The sequence below is a fragment of the Boleophthalmus pectinirostris genome, unplaced genomic scaffold, assembly GCF_026225935.1.
Source record: "Boleophthalmus pectinirostris isolate CB_2022bp ecotype Guang Dong unplaced genomic scaffold, ASM2622593v1 HiC_scaffold_2825, whole genome shotgun sequence".
Classification (NCBI taxonomy): domain Eukaryota; kingdom Metazoa; phylum Chordata; class Actinopteri; order Gobiiformes; family Gobiidae; genus Boleophthalmus; species Boleophthalmus pectinirostris.
The window spans coordinates 902,700-915,199 of record NW_026571290.1 but is presented as its reverse complement, the minus strand read 5'-3'; the positions used below and the strand labels follow the sequence as shown (position 1 = coordinate 915,199).

The 12,500-nt window shown below is 45.5% G+C and overlaps 2 protein-coding genes across 8 annotated transcripts in view; one reads left to right on the top strand and one right to left on the bottom strand.

Moving 5' to 3' along the window:
* Positions 1–7,952, bottom strand: part of LOC110175763 (lethal(3)malignant brain tumor-like protein 4) — a 19,765-nt gene extending 11,813 nt beyond the window's left edge. For 5 of the 7 annotated variants that reach the window (XM_055159960.1, XM_055159961.1, XM_055159962.1 and 2 more), the window contains exons 1-7: positions 7,808–7,952; positions 5,808–5,861; positions 3,904–3,989; positions 3,465–3,572; positions 3,135–3,270; positions 2,975–3,063; positions 1,243–2,039 (exon numbers count right to left, since the gene is read on the bottom strand). In XM_055159960.1, the coding sequence (XP_055015935.1) occupies positions 1,243–2,039; positions 2,975–3,063; positions 3,135–3,270; positions 3,465–3,572; positions 3,904–3,989; positions 5,808–5,861; positions 7,808–7,937 (1,400 nt within the window). In that variant the 5' untranslated portion in view covers positions 7,938–7,952. The remainder of the gene's footprint in view (positions 1–1,242; positions 2,040–2,974; positions 3,064–3,134; positions 3,271–3,464; positions 3,573–3,903; positions 3,990–5,807; positions 5,862–7,807) is intronic. The other 2 variants (XM_055159965.1, XM_055159966.1) reach the window with 1 other exon arrangement.
* A 2,602-nt stretch (positions 7,953–10,554) lies between these two features.
* LOC110175764 (rho GTPase-activating protein 18-like) overlaps positions 10,555–12,500 on the top strand; it is a 10,086-nt gene continuing 8,140 nt past the window's right edge. Inside the window, exons 1-2 of the mRNA XM_055159874.1 lie at positions 10,555–10,709; positions 12,009–12,175. Of these exons, the coding sequence (XP_055015849.1) occupies positions 12,010–12,175 (166 nt within the window). The 5' untranslated portion in view covers positions 10,555–10,709; position 12,009. The remainder of the gene's footprint in view (positions 10,710–12,008; positions 12,176–12,500) is intronic.

Genomic DNA, 12,500 nt, shown 5'->3' with positions numbered 1-12,500 from the left:
ACGCCGCGAGTTCACCACGGTAACGCTGATACTGTCACCACTCGGGATGGGCAGGATTAGTCGATTAATCGATAATTGATCATTAAGAATTTCGTGGATTACATTATTTTGAATCGACAAACCTAATGTAGTTTGATCAAACGACCAAACGTCTGTTTTTCCTCGGACATGTCTGTTTCATTGGGACATTAAACTGAGCGTCTCTCGTCTGTGACTCAGAAGGAGCGAAACGCAAACACATCATCATCATCACCATCCTCATCATTAGCGACACAAGAGCTGAGCTGTTTTTTTCTTCTCTTATTCTACATTCAGACTGCAGGTTTAACGCTCAATTCCAATTTTTTTGTGAAATCCGATGTTTTTTCGAGGTCGTTCACATTTCCAATTAAATGTGTCTTGTATGTGTCTCCAGTGTGAACATTAAACGGTCCAAAAGTGTCCCACATGTGACACTGGAGACACGACGACGTCAACCGCAGTGAGCGTCTCTGTGTTTACACCTGGAGATTTTAAAGTTCCTCTCGTACCGGAGCCACAACATGAACAACTGACTTGTTTTAAGGAGGAGATTGAGAAGGAGAAGGAGCAGGTTTTTGGTGGTGGTGTTTTGTGGTGAGTGGAGATGTGCTTCACTTCAGTCACATGGATCATGAACAGTTTTCTCTACTTCAGTGCAGAATAGTGACGTTTGTGTCTTGTTGATGACGTGTAGGTGGATGAATGTGACCTGACCGTTCACACTCAAGTCACATGTTAAAGATCAGATATGGATCAGTTTCAGGAGCACAGATCCAAGTGTCCTGGGTCATGTTTGAAAAAATCAGATCTGTGTGGTTCAGACTGATATTAAAAGATCAGATACAGGAACATAGAGACAAAAAATCGGATTTGGGAACTTCAGGTGCAGACTGAACGCAGCCTTAGTTTATGCAAATGAGTCATGTGGTTTTAAGTTCAGTTTCTGTGAGACTTGCTGCATTAAATCTTCATTAAACACATGACGCGGCTCTATCGCGGCGACGGTTTATGTGTCGTAAAGTCGAGTTTATTTACACAGATTAGTGCAGAAAGTCGTAATAATGACAATCATTTTAATATAAAAACGTTAATGATAAATCGAAAATCAATCGTTAATTCTCCCGACGATCGATTAAGAAAATTTTAACGATTGTCCGTTGCTAGTCACCACGGTAACGCTGATACTTCTAGTACTTGTAGTTCTTATAGTACTTGCAGTACCAGTAGTCGTAGGAGTGGTCCCAGTTGTAGTAGTATTTATAGTACTTATAGTACTTGTAGTACTTGCAGTACCAGTAGTCGTAGGAGTGGTCCCAGTTGTAGTAGTACTTGTAGTACTTGTAGTACTTGTAGTACTTGCAGTACCAGTAGTCGTAGGAGTGGTCCCAGCTGTAGTAGTGCTTGTAGTGCTTGTAGTACTTGTAGTACTTGCAGTACCAGTAGTCGTAGGAGTGGTCCCAGTTGTAGTAGTGCTTGTAGTACTTGTAGTACTTGCAGTACCAGTAGTCGTAGGAGTGGTCCCAGTTGTAGTAGTACTTGTAGTACTTGTAGTACTTGCAGTACCAGTAGTCGTAGGAGTGGTCCCAGTTGTAGTAGTGCTTGTAGTGCTTGTAGTACTTGTAGTACTTGTAGTACCAGTAGTCATAGGAGTGGTCCCAGTTGTAGTAGTACTTGTAGTACTTGTAGTACTTGTAGTACTTGCAGTACCAGTAGTCGTAGGAGTGGTCCCAGTTGTAGTAGTGCTTGTAGTGCTTGTAGTACTTGTAGTACTTGTAGTACTTGCAGTACCAGTAGTCGTAGGAGTGGTCCCAGTTGTAGTAGTGCTTGTAGTGCTTGTAGTACTTGTAGTACTTGTAGTACTTGCAGTACCAGTAGTCGTAGGAGTGGTCCCAGTGGTCAAAGTGAACTCTGATTCGTTGTTGGACGACGTCGGCCACAGACGCGACACAAACGAGTCCTGGGTTTTTCCTGTCGACAGCCTCCAGCTTCATCCCCCGACGCAGCCGACAGGGGGCGCCCTGTCAACACACAGAACACTGTCAGCCTGCAGGGAGCGCCCTGTCAGTCGGAAAAAATAAATAAATAATAAAATAATAAATAATGAATAAAAATAATAGTAAAGTCTAAATGTGTTTGATATTTGACCTTCAGACCCTCAAACCCTCGACCCTCACTGAGTCAGGATCAAGTCCCTGAAAAGGTTTTCACTTCAGAAGGGGCGTTGTAGGACTGTAGGACTGTAGGGGGCGTTGTAAGACTGTAGGGGGCGTTGTAGGACTGTAGGGGGCGTTGTAGGACTGTAGGGGGCGTTGTAAGACTGTAGGGGGCGCTGTAGGACTGTAGGGGGCGTTGTAGGACTGTAGGGGGCGTTGTAGGACTGTAGGACTGTACGGGACGCTGTAGGACTGTAGGACTGTAGGGGGCGTTGTAGGACTGTAGGGGGCGTTGTAAGACTGTAGGGGGTGCTGTAGGACTGTAGGGGGCGTTGTAGGACTGTAGGGGGCGTTGTAGGGACTGTAGGGGGCGTTGTAGGACTGTAGGGGGCGTTGTAGGACTGTAGGGGGCGCTGTAGGACTGTAGGACTGTAGGGGACGCTGTAGGACTGTAGGGGGCGTTGTAAGACTGTAGGGGGCGCTGTAGGACTGTAGGGGGCGTTGTAGGACTGTAGGGGGCGTTGTAGGACTGGGGGGCGCTGTAGGACTGTAGGACTGTAGGGGACGCTGTAGGACTGTAGGACTGTAGGGGACGCTGTAGGACTGTAGGGGCGTTGTAAGACTGTAGGGGGCGCTGTAGGACTGTAGGGGGCGTTGTAGGACTGTAGGGGGCGTTGTAGGACTGTAGGGGGCGCTGTAGGACTGTAGGACTGTAGGGGACGCTGTAGGACTGTAGGACTGTAGGGGACGCTGTAGGACTGTAGGGGGCGCTGTAGGACTGTAGGGGGCGCTGTACTCACGGTGTTGGTTCTGAACAGAGACGCTGGCGCCGCCTCTGACCCGGTCCTCTCCAGGTACTCCGACCAATCAAACTGCTCCTCTGGCACACCTGAAAGAAACGGCCAATCATAGAGGAGCAAACAAAGACAACAGATTTCACGGTCTAGTCCCGGTCTGTACCTCTGGGGGGGTGCAGTCTTCGTCCAGTCTCGCGGCAGAATCCGGCCGGTTTGATTTCAGGCGAGTCTGAATTTACCCAGAAGTCATAGCTCTCCGAGAAACCATCGATGTGGAGCCTCAGGCGACAGCCAATCACCTGCCAGAGAGGTTTGAACTGGCCAATCAGAGCAGAGACTATAGACTTTCTATATAACTGGTGTGTAGTTTAAAGTGTTTAAAATGGAGGTATTAATGTTTAAGAACAATGACACCTCCACTTTAAACATACGACATCAGCTGGAGCTGCTGTTGCCGCGGCGACAGGTGTGATGCGTTGCCATGGTGACAGACCTCAGCCACAGTCAGGACGCAGAAGAGTGACGTGTGCAGAGGATCCACTCCCTCCAACTTCATCCCCACTCTGAACCCACAGCTCCTCCTGCTGGGACACGCCTGGTACTGCAACACACACGGATAACGGATGGGCTCAGACCTGGTTCAGTCCTGGTTCAGACCTGGTTTAGTCCTGGTTTAGTCCTGGTTCAGTCCTGGTTTAGACCTGGTTTAGGCCTGGTTTAGTCCTGGTTTAGTCCTGGTTTAGTCCTCGTTCAGTCCTGGTTCAGTCCTGGTTTAGACCTGGTTTAGACCTGGTTTAGACCTGGTTCAGTCCTGGTTTAGTCCTCGTTCAGTCCTGGTTCAGTCCTGGTTTAGACCTGGTTTAGACCTGGTTTAGTCCTCGTTCAGTCCTGGTTCAGTCCTGGTTTAGTCCTGGTTCAGTTCTGGTTCAGACCTGGTTGAAGACTTCTGGAGGAGCTGCAGGTGCGTTCTGTTGGTCCAGATACTGCTGCCAGGACCAGGACTTGTTTCTGAGTCCCACTGAAAAAAAAAAAAAAAGTAAATATTATTAGAGTAGTAGTAGTAGTAATAGTAGTATTTGTAATAGTATTTGTAGTAGTAGTATTTGTAGTAGTATTTGTAGCAGTAGTATTTGCAGTAGTAGTATTTGTAGTAGTAGTAGTAGTAGTAGTAGTAGTAGTATAGTTAGTAGTAGTAGTATAGTTAGTATTTGTAGTAGTAGTATTTGTAGTAGTAGTATTTGTAGTAGTAGTAGTAGTAGTATTTGTAGTAGTAGTATTTGTAGTAGTAGTATTTGTAGTAGTAGTAGTAGTAGTATTTGTAGTAGTATTTGTAGTAGTAGTATTTGTAGTAGTAGTAGTAGTAGTATTTGTAGTAGTAGTATTTGTAGTAGTAGTATTTAGTATTTGTAGTAGTATTTGTAGTAGTAGTAGTAGTAGTAGTAGTAGTAGTAGTAGTAGTATTGTAGTAGTAGTATAGTAGTAGTAGTAGTAGTATGTAGTAGTAGTAGTAGTAGTATAGTAGTAGTAGTAGTTTTGTAGTAGTATTTGTAGTAGTAGTATTTGTAGTAGTAGTAGTAGTAGTATTTGTAGTAGTAGTAGTTAGTAGTAGTAGTATTTGTAGTAGTAGTATTTAGTAGTAGTAGTAGTAGTATTTGTAGTAGTAGTATTTGTAGTAGTAGTAGTATTTGTAGTAGTAGTAGTAGTAGTATTAGTAGTAGTAGTAGTATTGTAGTAGTAGTAGTAGTATTTGTAGTAGTATTTGTAGTAGTAGTATTTGTAGTAGTAGTAGTAGTAGTATTTGTAGTAGTAGTGTTAGTAGTAGTAGTAGTTTTAGTAGTAGTAGTAGTATTAGTAGTAGTAGTAGTAGTATTTGTAGTAGTATTTAGTAGTAGTATTTGTAGTAGTAGTATTTGTAGTAGTAGTAGTAGTTTGTAGTAGTAGTATTTGTAGTAGTATTTGTAGTAGTATTTGTAGTAGTAGTATTTGTAGTAGTAGTAGTAGTAGTATTTGTAGTAGTAGTAGTAGTAGTATTTAGTAGTATTTGTAGTAGTATTTGTAGTAGTAGTATTTGTAGTAGTATTTGTAGTAGTAGTATTTGTAGTAGTATTTGTAGTAGTAGTAGTAGTAGTAGTAGTAGTATTTGTAGTAGTAGTATTTGTAGTAGTAGTATTTAGTAGTAGTAGTAGTAGTATTTGTAGTAGTAGTAGTATTTTGTAGTAGTAGTAGTTAGTAGTAGTAGTAGTATTTGTGTAGTAGTAGTAGTAGTAGTAGTAGTAGTATTTGTAGTAGTAGTATTTGTAGTAGTAGTATTTGTAGTAGTAGTATTGTAGTAGTAGTATTAGTAGTAGTAGTAGTATTTGTAGTAGTATTGTAGTAGTATTTGTAGTAGTATTTGTAGTAGTATTTGTAGTAGTATTTGTAGTAGTAGTAGTAGTATTTAGTAGTAGTAGTAGTAGTATTTGTAGTAGTAGTAGTAGTAGTAGTAGTATGTAGTAGTAGTAGTAGTATTTGTAGTAGTAGTATTAGTAGTAGTAGTAGTATTTAGTAGTAGTAGTAGTAGTAGTATTTGTAGTAGTATTTGTAGTAGTATTTGTAGTAGTAGTATTTAGTAGTAGTAGTAGTATTTTAGTAGTAGTATTGTAGTAGTAGTAGTAGTAGTAGTAGTAGTAGTATTTGTAGTAGTATTTGTAGTAGTATTTGTAGTAGTATTTGTAGTAGTATTTGTAGTAGTATTAGTAGTAGTAGTAGTAGTAGTAGTGTAGTAGTAGTATTTGTAGTAGTAGTATTTGTAGTAGTAGTATTTGTAGTAGTATTTGTAGTAGTAGTATTTGTGTACCTGGGGCACTGCTGGTCACTTTGTTCTTCATTTTCTTTGGTATAAATAATTTTTCTAAAAACAGAAACACAAATGTCAAATTATTTTAGTCGATAAAAATCTGATTTAAAAACTGTTTTAACCCAAACTCTTGTTTTTATATAAATTATTATATGTGTAAATACTTTTATATTTTATATATAGTACTATAGTACTGTAACAATAATCTTGTAGGGAGCAGTGTACACAGGCACTTCCTGTTTGCTGAGGTAAACAGGAAACACTCTGACAACTTCACAATAAAAGTCTGAGGCGCTTTGGTTTCAGAAACAAACTTCACAATAAGAGCACGACTTTAGAGCCAAAACAAGACAGACACAGATTCCACACAGACCCGGCAGAGACCCGGCAGAGACCCGGCAGAGACCCGGCACCCGGAAGACCCGGCAGAGACCCGGCAGAGACCCGGCAGAGAGACCCGGCAGAGACCCGGCAGAGACCCGGCAAAGACCCGGCAAAGACCCGGCAGAGACCCGGCAGAGACCCGGCAAAGACCCCGGACCCAGAGACCCGGCAGAGACCCAGACCCGGCAGAGACAGAGACCGGCAAAGACCCGGCAAGACCGGCAGAGACCCGGCAGAGACCCGGCAGAGACCCGGCAAAGACCCGGCAGAGACCCGCAGAGACCCCCAGACCCGCAAAGACCCGGCAGAGACCCGGCAGAGACCCGGCAGAGACCCGGCAAAGACCCGGCAGAGACCCGGCAGAGACCCGGCAGAGACCCCAAAGACCCGGCAAGACCCGGCAAGACCCGGCAAGACCCGGCAAAGACCCGCAGACCCCAAAGACCCGGCAGAGACCCGGCAGAGACCCGGCAGAGACCCGGCAAAGACCCGGCAAAGACCCGGCAGAGACCCGGCAGAGACCCGGCAGAGACCCGGCAAAGACCCGGCAAGACCCGGCAGAGACCCGGCAGAGACCCCAAAGACCCGGCAAAGACCCGGCAAAGACCCGGCAAAGACCCGGCAGAGACCCGGCAGAGACCCGGCAAAGACCCGGCAGAGACCCGGCAGAGACCCGGCAGAGACCCGGCAAGAGACCCGGCAGAGACCCCAAAGACCCGGCAAAGACCCGGCAGAGACCCCAAAGACCCGGCAAAGACCCGGCAAAGACCCGGCAGAGACCCCAAAGACCCGGCAAAGACCCGGCAAAGACCCGGGGTTCCACACAGATCCTCCTCTAATGTAACACGGAGGTCAATTTTTTGCGGGGGAAAAGTTTCTTCCTGTTTTCTGGTCCAATATTTGAGGAGAATCTGAGGAGATGAAGTTTTACTAATATTAGCGTTAGCATTAGCATGAGCTCAGTGAGCCGGAGGAGCTAACCCTCTTTATTTACTTTACGTTACTTTACTTCACTTTACTTTTACTTTACTTTACTCATTTATTTATTTTCATTCTTTTTCCATCTTTAAACTGTTCTTCATCAACACTGTGGTGTAAACAGCATCAACACGACCACACAGTTTAAAAAGAGTTTATGTGGATCTGCCCCTGAACTGATCCGAGACAGAACCTCCCGGACCCGCAGCCCGCACACACCGGCTCCGGCTCCGGCTCCGGTTCCGGTTCTGTTTGACTAATCGGCAAAGTCCAGCTGGACAAGAGGCCGATGAAGGAGAGAGTCCGTCATGTTGAGGGTTCCGAACACTTTAAACATTTCTAAAGGTCCAAAGTCGGACTTAAAACTACGTCAGTTATAGTCGGTTCCGGTCGGGACATAGACTGTGTGGTTCTGGGACGTGGACCGGGTCAGAACCTTAAAATTAATATAACATATTTGGGTCTTTTATTGTGAAACTGTCGCGGAAGAGGAAGGTTTAGGTCGGATAAAGCTCCGGAGCTCCGGCGCCACACACCGAGCCCCCGCGACCCCGAGCCCGGCCCGAGGAGCGCCTCCGCCGGCCACAGCCCGCCCCGCGCCCCGCTGCGCCCCCGGAACTCCACACACCCGCACTCACCCGCGAAATCCTCCCGCCACAGCTCCTCCAGCGCGCGACGATCATGCGCGAGACCCACGGAAGTGCACCGGCCCTCTGCGCATGCGCCTGTCACGGAAGGGGGCGGGGCGGATTTACAGCTGTCAATCATCCGAGAACAACAAGTCAACACGGATCACATAGACACTTTTCACACACACCAGTGCACACACACACACACACTAGGGGTGGGGAGGGTTAAGTGTTTTGCCCGAGGACACAACAGGAGCATTCGTCTGTGGGAGCTGGAATCACACCGACAACCTGTGGCTCTGTGATCTGACTGTTCTACAAATGATGTTTATGTTGAGAGCGGGATTCAAACCACCAACCTCCTGATCACTGACCCACGCTCAGCTGAGCTCCTGCTGCTGGGAGTATTATCTGTCACATAAGAGTGAGTTGTACAGTTGTAGGGAGTATTATCTGTCACATAAGAGTGAGTTGTACAGTTGTAGGGAGTATTATCTGTCACATAAGAGTGAGTTGTACAGTTGTAGGGAGTATTAACTGTCACATAAGAGTGAGTTGTACAGTTGTAGGGAGTATTATCTGTCACATAAGAGTGAGTTGTACAGTTGTAGGGAGTATTATCTGTCACATAAGAGTGAGTTGTACAGTTGTAGGGAGTATTATCTGTCACATAAGAGTGAGTTGTACAGTTGTAGGGAGTATTATCTGTCACATAAGAGTGAGTTGTACAGTTGTAGGGAGTATTATCTGTCACATAAGAGTGAGTTGTACAGTTGTAGGGAGTATTATCTGTCACATAAGAGTGAGTTGTACAGTTGTAGGGAGTATTATCTGTCACATAAGAGTGAGTTGTACAGTTGTAGGGAGTATTATCTGTCACATAAGAGTGAGTTGTACAGTTGTAGGGAGTATTATCTGTCACATAAGAGTGAGTTGTACAGTTGTAGGGAGTATTATCTGTCACATAAGAGTGAGTTGTACAGTTGTAGGGAGTATTATCTGTCACATAAGAGTGAGTTGTACAGTTGTAGGGAGTATTATCTGTCACATAAGAGTGAGTTGTACAGTTGTAGGGAGTATTATCTGTCACATAAGAGTGAGTTGTACAGTTGTAGGAGTATTATCTGTCACATAAGAGTAGTACAGTTGTAGGGAGTATTAACTGTCACATAAGAGTGAGTTGTACAGTTGTAGGGAGTATTATCTGTCACATAAGAGTGAGTTGTACAGTTGTAGGGAGTATTATCTGTCACATAAGAGTGAGTTGTACAGTTGTAGGGAGTATTATCTGTCACATAAGAGTGAGTTGTACAGTTGTAGGGAGTATTATCTGTCACATAAGAGTGAGTTGTACAGTTGTAGGGAGTATTATCTGTCACATTAGAGTGAGTTTGTACAGTTGTAGGGAGTATTATCTGTCACATAAGAGTGAGTTGTACAGTTTAGGGAGTATTATCTGTCACATTAGAGTGAGTTGTACAGTTGTAGGAGTATTATCTGTCACATAAGAGTGAGTTGTACAGTTGTAGGGAGTATTATCTGTCACATAAGAGTGAGTTGTACAGTTGTAGGGAGTATTATCTGTCACATAAGAGTGAGTTGTACAGTTGTAGGGAGTATTATCTGTCACATAAGAGTGAGTTGTACAGTTGTAGGGAGTATTATCTGTCACAAAAGTCCTGGTTTAGACCTGGTTTAGACCTGGTTTAGTCCTGGTTTAGACCAAGTTTAGACCCAGTTTAGACCTGGTTTAGTCCCAGTTTAGACCTGGTTTAGACCTGGTTTAGACCTGGTTTAGACCAAGTTTAGACCCAGTTTAGACCTGGTTTAGTCCCAGTTTAGACCTGGTTTAGACCTGGTTTAGTCCTGGTTTAGTCCCAGTTTAGACCTGGTTTAGTCCCAGTTTAGACCTGGTTTAGTCCTGGTTTAGACCTGGTTTAGACCTGCTTTAGACCTGGTTTAGTCCCAGTTTAGACCTGGTTTAGTCCTGGTTTAGACCTGGTTTAGTCCTGGTTTAGTCCTGGTTTAGTCCTGGTTTAGTCCTGGTTTTGTCCTGGTTTAGTCCTGGTTTAGTCCTGGTTTAGACCTGGTTTAGTCCTGGTTTAGTCCTGGTTTAGTCCTGGTTTAGACCTGGTTTAGTCCTGGTTTAGTCCTGGTTTAGACCTGGTTTAGTCCTGGTTTAGTCCTGGTTTAGTCCTGGTTTAGTCCTGGTTTAGACCTGGTTTAGACCTGCTTTAGACCTGGTTTAGTCCCAGTTTAGACCTGGTTTAGTCCTGGTTTAGACCTGGTTTAGTCCTGGTTTAGTCCTGGTTTAGACCTGGTTTAGACCTGGTTTAGTCCCAGTTTAGACCTGGTTTAGTCCTGGTTTAGTCCTGGTTTAGTCCTGGTTTAGACCTGGTTTAGACCTGGTTTAGTCCCAGTTTAGACCTGGTTTAGTCCTGGTTTAGACCTGGTTTAGACCTGGTTTAGTCCTGGTTTAGTCCTGGTTTAGTCCCAGTCCTGTCAGGATAAATGCTGATGCTGTTTTAGAGCATCCTTCTGAAAGCTTCCTGTCTCCTCCCCGTGCATCCTACCTCCTCGGCTCCTACCACCTTGTCTCCTTGTCTTCTCAGTTCTGTCTCGGATCTCGTCGGGTCCACAGCTCCCCTCAGTCTGGACTATAGGCTCAGTCCTGGTTTGGTCTTGGTTCGGGGTCCTGGTTCGGTCCTGGTTCGGGGTCCTGGTTTGGTCCTGGTTTGGGGTCCTGGTTCGGTCCTGGTTCGGTCCTGGTTCGGTCCTGGTTTGGTCTTGGTTCGGGGTCCTGGTTCGGTCCTGGTTCGGTCCTGGTTCGGTCCTGGTTCGGTCCTGGTTCGGTCCTGGTTCGGGGTCCTGGTTCGGTCCTGGTTCGGTCCTGGTTTGGTCCTGGTTCAGGGTAAGTCTCTCTGGTCCTGAGCTCTGACCCTTGAACAAGGCACCTTGAGCTGTGGGATTAGTGGCAGAGTCTGACCCAGATCTTGGTGCTTAGGTTGGACCTGGTCCTGGTTTAGTCCTGGTTTAGACCTGGTTTAGTCCTGGTTTAGACCTGGTTTAGACCTGGTTTAGTCCTGGTTTAGACCTGGTTTAGACCTGGTTTAGTCCTGGTTTAGTCCTGGTTTAGACCTGGTTTAGTCCTGGTTTAGACCTGGTTTAGACCTGGTTTAGTCCTGGTTTAGTCCTGGTTTAGACCTGGTTTAGTCCTGGTTTAGACCTGGTTTAGTCCTGGTTTAGACCTGGTTTAGACCTGGTTTAGTCCTGGTTTAGACCTGGTTTAGTCCTGGTTTAGCTGGTTTAGTCCTGTTTTAGTCCTGGTTTAGACCTGGTTTAAGTCCTGGTTTAGTCCTGGTTTAGACCTGGTTTAGTCCTGGTTTAGACCTGGTTTAGTCCTGGTTTAGACCTGGTTTAGTCCTGGTTTAGTCCTGGTTTAGACCTGGTTTAGTCCTGGTTTAGTCCTGGTTTAGTCCTGGTTTAGACCTGGTTTAGTCCTGGTTTAGACCTGGTTTAGTCCTGGTTTAGTCCTGGTTTAGACCTGGTTTAGTGGTTTAGTCCTGGTTTAGACCTGGTTTAGTCCTGGTTTAGTTTAGGTTTAGACCTGGTTTAGTCCTGGTTTAGACCTGGTTTAGTCCTGGTTTAGACCTGGTTTAGTCCTGGTTTAGTTTAGTCCTGGTTTAGTCTGGTCTTTAGACTGGTTTAGACCTGGTTTAGTCCTGGTTTAGTCCTGGTTTAGACCTGGTTTAGTCCTGGTTTAGTTCTCTCTGGGGACTTGAGTCCATTAAGAGGAAATGGAGCTTTCACACAATCAGAACTCAGCACTTCTGTTTACAACAAGACACCAGGACTAAACCAGGTCTAAACCAGGTCTAAACCAGGACTAAACCAGGACTAAACCAGGTCTAAACCAAGTCTCAACCAGGACTAGGCCAGTTTGTGTGCCACAGATGCCCTGGGGCAGGCTGATGGAGAAGTGGAACATTGGATTAAATGATGATGATACATGTTTAAACAAGAGAGTCTGGTCTGGACCTACAGCTGGACCTTCTCCAGATCTGGTTAGGATCCTGGTCTGGACCTACAGCTGGACCTTCTCCAGATCTGGTTAGGATCCTGGTCTGGACCTACAGCTGGACCTTCTCCAGATCTGGTTAGGATCCTGGTCTAGTTCATGTTGAGGTTAACGACTCTGCTGTTGCCACAGGATGCTGCCCGCAGACTCCGCCCCTCTGACCTCTGACCCCAGGCACACTGCAGACTCCGCCCCTCTGACCTCTGACCCCAGGCACGTCGCCATGGAGACGTACTGGAGGGAGGTGCAGAGCATCGAGGAAGAGGAAGAAGAGGATGAAGAGACAAAGAGTCTGGACGGTAAGACCTGGTTTAGTCCTGGTTTAGACCTGGTTTAGACCTGGTTTAGACCTGGTTTAGACTGGTTTAGTCCTGTTAGACCTGGTTTAGACCTGGTTTAGTCCTGGTTTAGACCTGGTTTAGTCCTGGACCTGGTTTAGACCTGGTTTAGTCCTGGTTTAGAGACTGGTTTAGACCTGGTTTAGTCCTGGTTTAGACCTGGTTTAGACCTGGTTTAGTCCTGGTTTAGACCTGGTTTAGACCTGGTTTAGACCTGGTTTAGACCTGGTTTAGTCCTGGTTTAGTCCTGGTTTACCTGGTCCTGGTTTAGACCTGGTTTTAGACC